This window comes from Geospiza fortis, unplaced genomic scaffold (genome assembly GCF_000277835.1).
Source record: "Geospiza fortis unplaced genomic scaffold, GeoFor_1.0 scaffold396, whole genome shotgun sequence".
NCBI lineage: Eukaryota > Metazoa > Chordata > Aves > Passeriformes > Thraupidae > Geospiza > Geospiza fortis.
In genome coordinates, this window is record NW_005054345.1 from 1,475,405 (window position 1) to 1,491,248 (window position 15,844).

The following is a 15,844-nucleotide window of genomic DNA, read 5'->3' on the forward strand; positions in this document are numbered from 1 at the left end:
GGGCCCGGCACGGAGCCACGGCCCCGGCTCTGCCCGAGCTGTCCCCGCACACAGCCCCGGCACCGGGACGGCTGAGGAAGGGCAGCCCTGGGTAGTGATCGATCAGACAAAGGAGTTTGGTATTCAAATGGCACAATTCGTGTTCGAGGTATTGTTACAGCTTCCTCCATTCCAACAGCGAGAATGCCTTGCAAACTGGAAGTTCCTTTTAATTATGTTTCATTGCAAACTGGAAGTTCCTTTTAATTATGTTAGTAAGACAAAGTTTAAGCCCGTTTTAACAATGCCTTTCATTGGATAAAAACGTCACTGAGGGAAATCTACAGAATGCCAAAGACACCATGAGCCTTAAAAAAAAGTTATGCAAATAATCTTCAAATAATCCATCCCAAGTTCATACACCTCAGTTAAAAGGAGATCAGCTACCAGCACTTAAAAATACTTCTACAAAGAAATAGTCTGAAATACATAAAATGCTTTAAAATTAATTCTTTATTATTAAAAGAGTGCTTTCATGCATCAAACAAATAAGCAAAGCCTTTAAAAAAATACATTTCACTATTTCCATTTTATCAATAATTAAAAAAAAAAAAGACGATATTTAAAATATTTATACATATTAAAAGCAATAAAATCTCTTTTGCTTTATTCCTCCCTGAGTGCATACATGACATCATCCTGGCTGAGGTTCAGTCGCACCCGCACGTGCAGATATTTATTGCTGGCCTCCACCAGCAAGAGCCTGCAGGCACCCAGCCTTGAACAAATTGCCATGATTTCTGACACCGTGGGGCTCTGCAGGCCTTCCACCCTGCACAAGGCCACGTAGTGGTGGTAGATCTGTTGAGAAAAAGGACATAGGTTATGTTCCCTGCCTGCTGCAACTGAGTGACAAGGTGACATAGTGAGAAGCTGCCTTCCCCCCACATCCATGGAGGGGAGATAAAATAGCTCCAGCCTGTTTAGATGCTGTAATTCTCTATAAAAATGTTTAGAATTACATCTTTGTATAAGCATTAACATTTAGTTTCCACACTACTCATGACTACTCCAGAGTCTTCACAGCTCTGCTGGCACCCAGTATTTTATGGGTCTACTAAAAAAGAACAAAGCTACCAGTGACATATCTGCCTCTATGAGGGAAAAACAGTGATGCACAACTTGGAATCAACTTTCAGTTTTCCTCTTTGGACTGTTGCCTAGTAATTTCAGCTTCTCTTTGATTCTTCCTGTTATAAAGCATGTTAGGGTAGAAACATGAGATGTTTTAACATGCAGGCCAAAAAAAATAAAACCACCTTGTGATCCAGATCACTGGTGTCAGTAGCAAAAAAGCCCCATACCTGTTGAACTGTCGCCTCCTCAACTCCTGCCCTGCGAAACTCTGCCAAAATTGCTTTCAAGAAGATTTGTTCATACAAAGAAGCATTCCTGAGTCAAAAAACAAAAGAGACAAAAATCCATTTGTGAAGTTCAGAACCCATGAAACATCAGGAGAAGTCTGGAAGGGGAAATCTTTGGGAGCTACATATTTAAACGCAGGCTGGGCAGTTTATGTCACAAGTGGCCATTGTATCACAGCCTGCAATTCTGGAATAATTTTTGTTTGTGAAAAACTAGTGCTGTGAAAGGGACACAAAAGCAAAGGAAATATTTTTTACCTGATTGCACTGACATATGGTGATGAGAACATTTCATCTATGGCTTCAGTCACGTGGGCCATCCTGACGATCTCCGGGGCTCTCTTCTGCCTGGCCAACTCGCAGATCTCCGTGGCCCTTCTGCAGATATCCAGGCACCGCCGTGCATCCCCCGACAGCGCTGCCACCTGCAAGGGAACGTCACACGTGTGGGACAACATTTCCAAACTGCTGGGGACACAGTTTAGCAACAACCAACAGACAAACCAACCCAAACACCCTGAGCACCCAGTGCAAGAGCAATACATCTCTACAATCCCAGATCCTGACAAACAAAGCTTACTGACCAAAACCAACAGAAGCAACTCCGCACATTTCCCACACCCCCACCCTGATCTGGTCATCATAAATTCAAGGCTGAACTTTCTTCTGTAACAGAGTCAGAGGTTAAAAAAAATTAAAGGTGAGCAGTTCCCTTCAACACCAAAAGCTTTCAGAAGTATCAGTTGAATTATCAGTGAAGACCTTTATCATAATACAGGCTCATGAAAAAGGAAAAAAAAAGGGGGGGTGGCTATGACACCAAAAAACTCAGTTTTTCTAAACTCATTAAAATACTGATTTTAAGAGTACACTAATAATTTTAGAAGGTCTCAAAGAAATATCCAGGATAGTCAATTTACTGTTACAAGTGCCTGAAAATTTTTAGGTGTCTGAAATTTCTGAAGCTGAATACTTGTTAAAACCCCAATTGTGCTTTACAGTTTTAATAAAGCTATGAACATTCAACACAACATATAGTACTGGCCTAGTTTTCCCAGCAGATGCTGGTAATATCCAAAAGCCCTAGAACCCAGCTGGGGCCAAGAATGAGAAACCCTGTAGAAAATCTAATTGTAAGGTATATTTTTGTATTTCTGAAGAAAACTCATACTAGAAAAACACTGCAATTATTCCTCTGCAAATCCTCACTATTATTCTTACAGAGAGGTGGTTCCTTCACAACAAAACACAGGCTTGTATTTACTTCTGACATATTTATGAGCACTCTTTTTTAATCCTACAATGAGGTAGGTTGTTTTGACATAATTTTAATAGATTACTTTAATATAGAGCTACTAACATTTACTTTACTAATTTACTTTAATATAGAGCTACTAACATTAGCAGTGTACATATCTCAATTTGAGAAGCCACTGATCCCCAATGCATTACTTATGTTTTGTACAACTGAGTATTAAGGCTTGCAAACAAGAACATGTATTATCTATTATGACAGAGCACTGAACATCTTGAGAAATAAAATTTATAAGGCTATTTCCACTGCCACTGGCATGTTATCTTTTTCAGGATTCTCCAATGACTCACATTATGCTAAACAGTGGAGACAGTTGACATCTTATCATCACGACTCTTGTCATGCCTTCAGCTCCTGGAATATGCTGCTGCCTTCTCAGAGTAGGTGGAAAAAGCAAGGACACTGCTCTAGCAATCTCTTCTGAGAAAATACCCTGGATAATGTACAGCCTAACTGTGCCCCAATACTTGCCTCCAATATAGGACACAACCACAGAACCAGGTCTAACAGCTGTGACAAAAGTCTCCCTGCTGTCCCCACACTTTGCACCCAGTGCAACATGAAGGACATTTATCTGCTCTGGACTCACCTTTCTGGAAACCAGCTGAACTGCATCCTCTTCAAATGCCTTCACTCCCTTCAGTCTGGATGAAACAATCTGCTGTAACTGTTTGTAGGTGTAGGGCTGAAAGGACATTCTGGTGAGGCCCTACAACAAATGACACAACACAGTGAGAAGTGTTTGTGGGGCTGGAAAACTCTCAACTGCTGAAGCATGGCCTGTGTGGTTACTTTTACTTTTTCTGGTAGGGCAATTAGTTTTTCACATCCTTTCCCTCCTAGTGACAGGCTTTAATCAAACACATTTGTGAAACAAATGTACAAATCCACAAAACTGTGGCTCAGTGAGGACCACTGGTTGGATCTCCCCACTGAATGGCCCGAGGAGCAAGTGAAGCTGCTATCAGAATTCAGATTTCTCTTACAAAAACCTTTTAAACAAATGAGAGCTCCCCTATACAAAAATAATCTGTCTACATGTTATTTTTAACACAATAACAGCAGCAGCTGTGGAAAAATATTCATGTCTCCTTTAGCTAATCTGTATATGTGTGTGTTGACTTCAAGTTAGCCATCAGCCAAGAATTAAAACCCTCTTCTGGCTCAAGCCAGTAAGAACAGCCCTCAGATGAGGACAATCTATGTTACAGATGGTGCACTGCCTTTCATCCTACAGGAGACCCGAGTTTTGAATTTCTTATGCAAAACTTCTCTTGTGACTGTATGGACTCAGCTGATCTGCAGTGGGTTTAGTAGGTGGGGGAAAGCAATTCACACCCTGTGGAGCTGCTTTTGAGTCATGGAAGGATAGAGGCACAGAGCACTGTTTTTGCAAATCACTTTTCAGAGCCGTGGTGAGATGACCTAGGAAAACATTCAAAACAAGTGGAGAGTGCATCCAATTTTCTTTGTTGGATACCTTTATATAATCTACCAACTGATGCTGGCAAACAGAGAAGTAAGTAGGTGCCTGGAATGAAAGGGGAAAGAGGAAGGAAAACCAGAAGAGAATTGTTCTGAACTCCAGAGTAAGAAGCTTAACCATGAAGCACAGCATTTGATTATCCAGATCTTAGGCATCCATATATTTATTTCATTCTTACAAGAACATTATGTATCAGCATAATACCTGATTAGCAAACAGGCTCCTGAACTTAGATTTATATGTTCATTATCAGTCCTCTGGAGAGGAAATTATAAAAAACATTGTTCAGCTTCTGATATAACCGGTCCTACTTTTCTCCTGGATTGCTTTTGATTGCATCCAGTATTTAATCTGTTCTCCTTTTATGGCACAGCAACAGAACTGCTAGAACATACCAGCCTGCTTGCTACTCTGTTCATCATGATTCTCTCTGGCAGGTCCATGGTGTTGGCAATGGCCAGGATGATTAGCTTGGAGTGCTTCTGGGTTGGCCAGTCAAATAAATTGTACATCACGTTCTGCTTCCGGGTCCACAGCAGATCAAGCTGCAGGGATAAAAAGAATCAGACTGGAAAAAGGAATGGCCTCTTATTTACAATACCTGATGGGGGTTTGAGAACCAGCTCTGCCACAGAAGATTTCTCACATGATTCTGAACAAGCTGTCTCTGTTGCCCTTCCTTTATCCATCTACTAACAGGACTGCATTTGCTGAATTAGGGCTCTAGTCTCTTTTGGAAAAGCACATCCTACTGGATACTTGGACAGTAAATGTTAAACAGCTGGAGTTTTAAAACAGTACTGTGATACTAATATATCTAACAAGATTCAAAGCCCCTCCAAGTGAGAACCTGAATTAGCTTACAGCAAAAATAAGAGTGTATATGATTATTACTCAACATAGCACATTCAAGGTTTTTCAAAATTGGGTGTGACTTATTTCTCTGTGAGTTTTCCCACTGGAAAAGCAGCAGCTTACAAACAAAATACAATTGAATCCCCTGGTATTTAGAATTGACAAACAACTTATTCCACATCTTGGAATAACAAAACATAAAACCCATATGAAATCCAAGGCAGAGAACAACATGGCAACAGGATACTCAGCCTTTTTAGGAAACTGAATTTAAATAGGTAAGAGGAACTACTTGCATCTCCTCTCTCCTAAGTCTATTCCTGTTACATCACATGTGATACACTCAAAGCATGCATAATTTTCCATCCACCAAAAACTCACTTTTTACAATCCTTGGAGGAAAGTAAACAAAGGATTCTTTGTCTCACCTCATCCACTATCAGCACTGTGGTCTTCCTCTTTGGTCCAGGTGTACTGAACAGCTTTGCCAGCAGTACTGCAGCATGGGTTGCTGTCACCTTCTGACCTGTCAAGAACTGCACAAGGATTGAACAAATATTGCAGTTAATCACACCAAACACCTGGAAATACAAACTTTCACTCCTTAACAATCACCTGGATTATTTTTTCCAAGAGGGAGTAAAAAAAACTGAGAAAGTAGCTCATAAGACACTCTGGTCTACCAAGAACTGCCCATAAATGAGAAACAAAAAAATGCATAGCTACAAAGAAAGGCCCACAGAATTCTCTGCAATTTGTCTTAGAATCACTAAGAAATCCTGAACCCACCCAGTCTAGAGGGCTCTAAACCCAGCATATCTCTAGGGTATCTCTGAATACACACACCTACTGAAAACCTAAGTCAGCTGAGAAGAATAGCCTGACTTGAGTAATCTTGGACTGCTATTAAAATTCTAATGAATCATCAGCAGGATCTATAATTAAATTTATTCAACTGTGAACTAAAAAAATATCTGCAATACCTTTCGCAACTATGTGGCAGAACAGATCAGCTGACTGTATATTACCTCTTCCCTTTCAAGTCCAAAGATACCCAGAAATCAAAGCATAGCATTTCAAAATTAACTGCAGATGCTGAATAAATTGTTCATCATAGTGCAAAGTCCAGCAATAAAGCCAAATGGAGACTGCATTTGAAAACTATTTCTTTTCTAAAATCTCTTATAAATCTAAGATCTGATAGTTACTGAACAAGCCAGAGCACAAGATTAATGTATAACCTCTACTTGTTTCATGTTTCCAATTCAGTCAGGACAGTCCAAATCAGTCACAGAAAGGAGCTGAATCCCAGAGGACCCTGATTCTGCAGCTCTGGAGCCGAGTATCCAATATACCACAGAGCTGAGTTGCTATGGTGGAAATGGACTCTTACTGTACCCAGGTATTTAACCTTATCTCTTTCATCTGTCCAGGGCTTCCAGTCCCCGTTCCATCTCTAAACTTTCCTACAGCAGTGAGCTAACTGCAGAAGGGAAGCTCCAGAATTCGCTTCAGTCATGCAAAGAAACATCAGCAAACTGGATCAGGACCTGCAGCAATCAGGAGAGCAGCAGCAGCCTAGCTCTTACTAAGGGCTCTTTGACAGTAGCTGAGGCAGAAGGAATTGGAGAAGTACGAGGTTCATGTGACTTTGTACTCCCCTAAAGGATATTTCACTGGGCTGCCTCAGAGTTCAGGACTAGTAGGGGGCAACAGATTGTACTTCCAAAGGCCTATTCTTTATTCATTTTCAGATTTGATGCTGAATGGGATAGGAACAAAGGATGATAAAATACATTCACACTACCATGAAATAAGGTAATTGTCAGGAAGCCTCTCACTATGCTAAAGAAACAGAGGCCTGGCCTCAGCAAATCCCTCAGCAAGACAATGTCTAAGCTGGTTTGAGGAAAGGATGCAAACATGCAAATTTAACTCCCAACTATGAGGACTGGGACACTAGGACACTAATGCATGCCACTGCCTGCTCAGAAAGATGATGCCAAACTTAAATAAATGGAGCAGAAGTTTATATTAAAATGGAACAGATGCTTCAGGAAATCATTTAGTTTCCAGGTCACTGGTTTAAAGTTAGCCTAGACTGAGAAAGCTTTGGAGTAGTTACTGTTTAATGCCTACTGGGTGATCTTAATCCAGTCCTCAGAAGATTCATTCCCACCCATACAACACAAGCAGTAGTCCTAGATGGATACTGCAGACTGGTTTGTCATGGATATCAGAAATACACTTTGTTGACAGAGATGGCCCCTCTTTAGCTGAATTACTATTATGTCTGACCAATTAACCATTAAGACCCCCTCAGTAATTATTCCACTGCCACACTGACTTTCAGAGTTGTCACCTTAGTAGCTGTTCAAGCAGACGAGCAGAAAAAGTTACACCATAGGAAAATATAAAAAGCTGGTTTAATTTTTTTAGATGAGTAGATGCAATAAACCAGGCTATTTCTCAGCCACTACCCTTATGCAGCAGAAAGCAAAACAATTCAAGATAGCTAAGGCCTTAAGTTAATTCTTTTCTAACCTGCTCTAAGATAAAAGCACACAGTCTCTGGGAGGGACTGGGAAGTACTGATAAGTGCCTTGAACACTGTAACATATCAAGGATGTGATAGGAAAGTGTAAGATCTCTTCTTTCAAACCCAGGAGCCACTGAAAACACTTTCCTTACCTCTAATATCTGCACATAGGCTTGGTGAGGATCTGTCAGCTTCATGCCATTGATCTCCACAAACTGGAATGGTGGCAGTTCCTCATTTTCTGCAGCTTGCTGAAGACACCGAATTACTTCATGAACAGTGGCAGTTTTACCTGTTCCAGGCACTCCAGAAATGTACATGCACCTACAAAAGGAGAGTGCCTCTTCAGCAGCCTGAGCAAAATGGTAACAACTCCTGGGATTAATGAGCTGGAATTCCTGACCCCTGACCCCAGTCTTGAATACTGACACTTCAGGCAACTGCCTACATCTTTATTTACAATCTGAGACACGTAACACCTTGGAGGATCATGAGGATTCTTATTATTACTGAAGCAGTTAACAACCTAAAACATTTTATAAATGTAATTTGCCTTTTTTTAAAAGAAATAAATAGTTTTCCAGACTTCTAAAACTGACCAGTTATAATTTGGTCTTTAATTTGAATCTGTAGAATAAAGAAGCCCACTTTATTTCTACACACAACACCACTTAAGGAAGAAAAAAACAGGAAAAATGAATGAGGAATTTTAAATGATGATAACTTTTTAAATATAAGTAATAAATATTAAGTAAAAATATATAATCTGACTGCTGTTATGCCATAAACAAAAATGTGATCTTGGTCACAGACTTGTCAAACTCACCCTCCTGTGCCATCAATAAGTTTGCTTTCCACGAAGTTATAGATATCCTGGAATTCTTCCTCACGACAAGGCAGAGATTCTGGGATAGCAGAAACATGCAGCCTTTGAATTAAAAAAGAAAAAGAAAATTAAAACTGCTGTTCTCTCTGAAGAACTGATGCAAACAAACAGGCAGATGCTCACCTTCCTCCTGTGTGGAGTTTTCCAAATCTCTCTTACATACTTTTAAGTCTGAGCATCAATGTCAAGTATCCCAAAAGAAACAGCCTAGTCTCTCTCTATGTGCTCTTAATTTATGCAGCAATAAAGATCCATCTGTTTTAAGTCACTATTTGTAAGTCAGTGCAAAGGTAGGATAAAACAGGAGAAGCTGCTTAGAGCAAAAAGAACTAAAACCCAGTTTGAAAAATAGTCAGTCCTGAATGCCTTTCTTTTCCCCACTGTGGAGATCTACAGTGATACCTGTAAAGCTTTTTCATGCACCAAGATGAGACAAATATTGTACCTTTACAATCTACAGCTAATCAGAAAGGATCTTTGTTTTTCTAATGTTGCACAGAATAAAGATACCTAATTCTGAAGAACTTACCATGGACTAGTTAAAATAACTTGAAATTGCTGAAGTAGTATTGTAAATACTACCATTATTTGTAAAGCTAATATTGTACTGTACATTATTAAATACTCTTCTTGGATCAGAAGAGTATTTACCTATTTTTACCTATTTTATTCTAAATGGTAAAGATGACATTCCCCATTTCAGCACACCTGATGCAAAATAAAGATGATCCTGAGCACAGGTTACCTTAATCTGGCTTCTTCCAGTACACTGGCTGGTTCCTGGGCTGCCTGGACACGCCTGGGAATTTCTGGAGTTGCGTTCCGGGGTGTCCGGGGGGTTCTGGGTGTGCCCTGTAAAGGCTGCAAAGAAAATTTACAACCTCAAGCAGATTTTCTACAAGCAGCAATTTCTGTTGGGAACAAATCATTGATGATTTAGCATTACTTATGCCAGAGCACAAGATGAACTGAGAAACAGGATTTACACAGGGAATTACCAAACAAGCCTTATGGTATTTTCTTCCTAAGAGAAAAAGGAAACTGCAAAGGGGGTGGTGACAATTACACCTTTTAAATGTCTGAAGAATTTTTGAGTTGTTAGTCCTTTTCTGAAGTGCTGCGTAACAGAATGATCTGGTTCTTAAGAAACAGCATCCAAGCCAGTAATTTCCCTGTTTAGGCTACAGTTTTCTGATCAATATTGTAACAATACTGACAACATGCAAATGGTTTATATATTTCCAGAACCTACTCATATCAAAGATTAAATTAATCCAGATAATGCTTCACCAAAAGCTAAGGGATTCAGATACTTTACTCTGGTACACAGGCATCAAGCATTCAAATAAATGGCTCAGTAATAATAATACTTCTTTTATGTGGAACCTTACAGTTTTCTTCGGTGTCTTTGCAGGAGTGTGAACTGCTGACTTCCTTGAAGATTTTGGGGTGCTGAATATTTTGCTAGATTTAGGGGTTTTTTCTGGTGTACAGGGCACGTCATCATCATCCTCCTCTTCCTCACTACTTGAAGAGTAGGAACTGTCAGAGCCAGATGAAAAATCTTCCTGGTCCAACATGCTATGAGAAAGAGAAATGATTTAAGCTTTAAAAAAATACATATAAGTCTACATATCCCCATATGAATGGGGATACAAGCATCATAACGTCACCCTAGGACAACATAACAGAGCAACATTTGTACACTTTCATCTTTTTCTGGAGTTCTTGTAATCAGCAAACCAAAACATTTTCTACTCCAGCTGCTAATTTTCCATGGCTTTTTAACAGACTGGTTTAAAAGAAGTCAGTTTTCTGAAGAACACCATGAGTCAGCTTTATGTTTCTGAACACAAACCAGTTTTTACTCAAGCTGCAATTAAGCTGTGCTTCTGGAACCATTTGCATTTCAATATTAAGGCAGAGAAGCTCTCAAGGCCTCAAGCTCTCAAGGCTTGCAGCTCTCAAGAGCAATCTGACAGGAGATCATGGCTGCAGGGTTTTTACCTGATCTGCTCTGCAATGAGAGCACTGGTTTTCTGTGCACATGTTCTGCGAGAACGAGGGGTCAGCACAGGCATCTGGCTGCTTGGTTTCTGATATCCAACTAAACTGCAAAGAAAGAAAACAAAGCTGGTTGTATTCCCTCTCTTTGCATCACACTTGCAAAGACACAGAGAAGGCCTTTCAAACTTCAGGCTCAATTGTTACCACTGTCCATCCAGCATGAATTCTTATTTGTTATTTACAGATTGGCTATGGCATGGATGCTGGCAGCACAATTCCCCCCCTCCTGCACTGTGTCTTCAATACATCTTTTCCAAGGAAAACAAAATATTTGATGTATTTTGCACTGCCAAATGAAGGGACGGGGGCTCAGAACAGCAGTGGTTTTATTTTATTGAGAAGTGTGGGGTTTTGCCTATATTTTTCTTAAGTGAAAGATAAGAAAAAAATTATCTCCTTTGGGCATCTCTTAGATTTGGCCTTTGGAATATATTTTTCTCTTTGTGTTCTGATATTCTTGGTTGTCTTCTTGGGTCCTTCTTCATCCCTGCCACCAAAACGTTTTACTGCTACTACACAACTTCCCTACTGGTTCAAAGTACAAAATGAAATCAATTACAGATGCTTTTGTTATTTGTTGACAGTTCTTGGAAGTTTTTTAAGATCTATAAATGCTACTGAAATGCCACTACCTTATCAATGAAAGGTAAACATTTTTATGCTATATATAATTAGTGACAAAAAAAAGGTGGAAATTCCATTGTTGCATCCACATTTTTACTCTTGAAAAGGAGGAAATGTCTTGCAACATTTTGCACAAGAAAGTCTGTTCCATTCTTCTCCTCTCCCACTTTATGCCATTTTTAAAGATTGTGTTAAGATATACTTGTATAGCTGTGCTTTTTGGGCTTTGATTTCTTTCCTATGTAAAAATTAGCATGGAAGTATACATACAATTCTCATGAAGTATACAAACAAATGGAAGTATACATAGAATTCTCAGGAGAAGACTCTCCTGAGGCCAGTCAAACCACTTTCTACAGTCCAGCATCCCTGTCACAAGTCAGGCACATCTGAGCCTTGATTATGGAGTGCAGGGAAATGGATTTTCATCCATGTTGGTGGGTACAATCATCATGAGAACGACCATCAACACGGCTTCAGTTTCCTTTCATATCATCCTACCATTCCCATTTCCAACATCATCCCTCTGTTCTTGGAACCATGAACTGCTTTTCCATCTGGGAAGTCAAGTCCCCTTTGGATCTCCCTGATCATTCATTCACCTCCAGGTAACATTTCCTAATGCTTCATCACAGTGCACTTGTCACTGCTGAGGCTCTCTCCCTCCTCTCCTTGTTCTCAACAGACAAAACATGGCCCATGCAGAGACTTCACCCACTTTTCTCTCCAGAAGTTTTCCATAAATGTGTTTTAAGAGAGCTTCATATGAATAGCAATCCCATATAAAAACAAGGATAAAAATGCTGTCACTTACGATAACAGAATGTCATCTTCCTCATCAAGATTCCAGTCTTTTTCATGGAAATCTTTGACTTTAGTGTAGGGGGACAATCTTATGGTGTCACTGGACCTCTGACGGTGCTCCACAGTCTCACATGTTGGCTTGGACTTAGCATTGCTGCAGGGGATCTTTGGTGGTGAGCCTAAAATTTCACCTGTGAATTTCACTTTTCTTTTAGGGGCTGATGGTTCTAATGGTGCTACGGCATCACAGTCATCATCCAAAAGACCCAAAACTTCACATCCCAGCAGCTTGGCTTTGGATCTCGTGGGACCTAGAAATGAAAAGCAAAATGAACTTTTGTCAGGCTTCAATATGGCTGGTTTGGTTAACTTTCAGAAGACATGGTACAGCTGACTGTTGTTTAAATGAAAGCAAATGAACCCTCCAGTAACAAGGAACTGGATCACAAGAAGGCACGTCCTCTAAATAATTACTAAACAAAAGGAAGACAAACAGATTTTTTCAGTTTTCTAACTCACCTCCATCACTTACAACTTTAGTCAGGTTCCATGTTGAAAATATTGCATGTTACACAGGATCAAACGTGTTTATTCAACCAGCTCAATGTAAACATTTTAGTACACAATTAGTCAGAAGATTAAAGAAAGTGGGACATTCTGAGGTCAAGTGAGGCTGACTGGTAGCATTTCAGTCAACAAGCACTTTCATTTAGATTTATCAGATAGAAATAGAGCATTTGCAGCAGCAGTAGAGTGCTTGAAACAACGGACAAGACAAACAAGTGATGTGCCTACAAGGCTTGGGCTGATCCCAAAGGCTGAACAAGGCAGTTAAAAATGTTGAATGTTACAATAGTTTGAACTAGCCAAAAGGGAGAAGCACAAAGCATATACAGAACTACTGAACGGACAGAATATTGCCATATACATACTGTTTAACTCCAGCTTCTTCCTTGCTGTTGGGGTTTTGATGTCGTTATTAGCCACCCTTCGAGAATGCCTCTCCTTAGCAAGGGAGGACTTGGAAGTGGAATGTTTGGATTCTATTTCCATATCAGCATTTTTTGGTTTTGTGGCACTCCGAACAACACTCTCCGTCTCTTTTTTCACAGGTGTAAGGATGTCCGAAGGAGTAGATGTTTTTGAAGAGTTTGTGATGACACCTCTTTTCTTGTTAGCTTCTTTCAGCTTAGAGAATGTGTCTGGGGACAAAACCTTAAAGCACTTCCCATCCCAAGACTGTCTGACATAGAAAGTTTGTTCCTTGTTTAATGTGATAATAGGCAGCTCCTCACCCAGATGTAGTGGTAATACCTGCAAAAACAGGAAATATCAAAATACACATACATGAGTATTTACTGTTAACTTAGAAGTCAGCTATTTTCTATTCACAGATCTTATTACTGCAACTCATGCAATCCTTAGTTTCTAATTTACACTTCAGGGCTGTTGCTGTCTCCTTCTTCCCTCGCTGTGCAGAAGGGTTGCAGTACATACCATGATGGTTTTAATAATGGTCTCTGCAGCTATATCGGTGTCATAGCCAAGAACTTGATCAAAAAACACCTCCTGGGCAGGAATCTCTCTTTTAAGCAGCTTCCGTTTGTTCTGAGGGATCTCCTCCAAACGACAGAACCACTGCACCACTGCACGTTTGTGCTGGGCACCTGCAACAGGGAGAGAGCCAGGGAACATCAGAATTTTATTGTGAAGAGTGTCAGACTTTAGCTGAAATGCCAGCCAGGGTAGAAAGCCTCCCTGGACACATGTGAGAAAGCATCTGGTAAGAGGTTGCAAGTCCCATTTTCTAAGCTAAATTAAAATGTCAGAGTTGAGAATTTTAAGGGTTAAGGTAACACTTGCACAGGGTCTCAGTCACAGGAATACCTGGAGACCAGCTGCAGACCAGCAGTTCCCTGTCACAAACAAAGAGGTTCCTTATTGGCACAGATGTGATCTCCTCAAACCCTAACCAAAAGCTGTGACATAAAAGGAGAAGTGAGAAGTTTCAGGACGTTATTTGTAGTGCCACTGTACTTTCAGAAGCCAGAAACACTTTTTTCACCGGCTGACAAACCAGGGAATATTGCTGATGAAATAGCTTGTTTTTAAGGGTTTCATCCCAGCATGAAAAGACTATTCAGCTACAAAAAAGTGCATTGGTAAATAAACAAAATGGAATTGTGTGTATTTATGTTTTTAAAAAGGTAAATTAGATTAAAACCCCTCAAAGTATTATTATTACAGCACAAAAAAGAACAAAAGCTGCTCAAAAGAATCAGATATAGCTAATGAGTAGCTTCCAATTCAGACTCAGACAATTTTTGTATCACCAACCTCCCATGATTCATCTGTTCATATCTATCTCTGTATAAACAAGTCGTTCTGCAAGGGACAGAAGTAACAAGTCCCATTTATTCAGCCTTGTACTTTATTGTTAGATTGCCTGATGTCTAATGAGATGCAAATTTCAGGGCTGCAGTGCTCTTGCTCCATTTGGATTCTCCAATCTCTACATAAAGCATGAGCTCAGACTGCCTTCCTCAAGGACCACTGTTTTTAAATTAGACAATTACATAAAAAGACTGTAAAAATTACACTGTGCTTAAATTTCCATTTATGTATCAAATTTAACTGAAATGAGCCATCAGTCCCAAACATTTGGGGGAGCATGTGAATACAAATGCAATGATTACCAAAACTTGATTTTCTTAATAAATTAGGCCAGCGACATACTGTTAATGCTAACTACACCCCCAGGAAAAAGCTAACTTTAAAAAAATTTAAAATTTCTCACACAGAATGTAAGTCTTTAGTTCTCTTACCATCTTCATATAAATCCATGAGCTGTGCCACATAAGGCTGATCTGCATTCACCCCTTCTACTAAAATAAAGTCACCAAGCTGTATACAGGTTTCTGTTTTGCTGCTTTCTGATGTAATAAGGATCCCCCTATTAAGTGATAGACACAAGAAGATTAGGAGAACTTCACAGTCTTCATAATTCACATATCATTAAGCCTGATGTCCTGTAAACTTTACAGTTAGTCATGCCCCTTCTTGCAATGCTTACAACTTAATTCCCTGATTAGAAGCTTTCATATGTTGTTCAGTTAGTTAAAACTTATTCACAGATTTGGTTAAATGTTTTTTTATACACTATACAGTTTATAATTCAAGAGCTTAATGCTTTTTGAATGCTTTTATATTAAATACATACAGTGTTACAACAAAATGTTCAAAACCTTACTCATATTGTCACGGACTGCCATGTTAACTTAAACTACAACTACACCAGAAAGGTAAAGAAACCGCTATTAAGTTTCCCTTAGCAAAACAGAAATAAATATTATTTACTTGTACTGGGAAATCCTCAGCTTTCTGTCTGAACTCAAGGGTTTTCCATACCAGGAGTAGATAAGTTTGCTTTGCTGCCTGGTGTTCATGATTCCCAAGAAAAAGCTAAAACAAACAAACAAATGCTTTTTGATTATTATTTAAAACAAAATAAAAAAGGAAAGATGGAAAGATACATAGAATTGCTATCAATTCTTTCGGCATACATTAAGAACGGTGGTTGACACAAAGAAACCCACCTTCCCCAAAGCCCCAGACACCCGTCCCCGAGGGATGAGGAAAAAAGGAATTTATTTAGTAGTGATTTGTTCTTCAATTCCTTTTCCATTCCCGCTCTCCCCGGCCCTCACCGCCATGGCGGGGCCGGCTGCCCGCCCTGGGGACATCGAACCTCGCTGCGAGCCGGCTGAGACCGTCACCGGCATTTTGCTTTCGCTCAATTCTTCTGGTTTCGTTTTTCTTTTTTTTTAATTTTTTTTTGGGGTTTGTTTTTTTTTTTTTCCTCCTA

General features: G+C 39.7%; 1 protein-coding gene across 1 annotated transcript; it reads right to left on the reverse strand.

The window, feature by feature from the left end:
* Nucleotides 1–474: 474 nt before the first annotated feature.
* Nucleotides 475–15,436, reverse strand: ORC1 (origin recognition complex subunit 1). The gene is made up of 16 exons (XM_005422946.2): nt 15,337–15,436; nt 14,805–14,932; nt 13,477–13,646; nt 12,912–13,293; nt 11,990–12,290; nt 10,492–10,596; nt 9,876–10,065; nt 9,230–9,345; nt 8,425–8,526; nt 7,751–7,922; nt 5,488–5,595; nt 4,600–4,749; nt 3,308–3,427; nt 1,662–1,828; nt 1,344–1,431; nt 475–840 (listed from the first exon to the last, which is right to left on the reverse strand). The coding sequence occupies exons 1-16, from the start codon at nt 15,423–15,425 to the stop codon at nt 646–648; spliced, it is 2,583 nt and encodes an 860-aa protein (XP_005423003.1). The 5' UTR covers nt 15,426–15,436; the 3' UTR covers nt 475–645.
* Nucleotides 15,437–15,844: the final 408 nt, after the last annotated feature.

Bases quoted from the DNA above. Each gene is read 5' to 3' on its own strand.
- ORC1 (XM_005422946.2), bottom strand. From the start codon at position 15,425: ATGAACACCAGGCAGCAAAGCAAACTTATCTACTCCTGGTATGGAAAA. The intron at 7,923-8,424 runs GTGAGTTTGACA...CTCCTTTTGTAG, and splicing joins CTTATTGATGGCACAGGAGG to GTGCATGTACATTTCTGGAG. The intron at 3,428-4,599 runs GTATGTTCTAGC...CATTTGTTGTAG, and splicing joins ACAGAGTAGCAAGCAGGCTG to GGCCTCACCAGAATGTCCTT.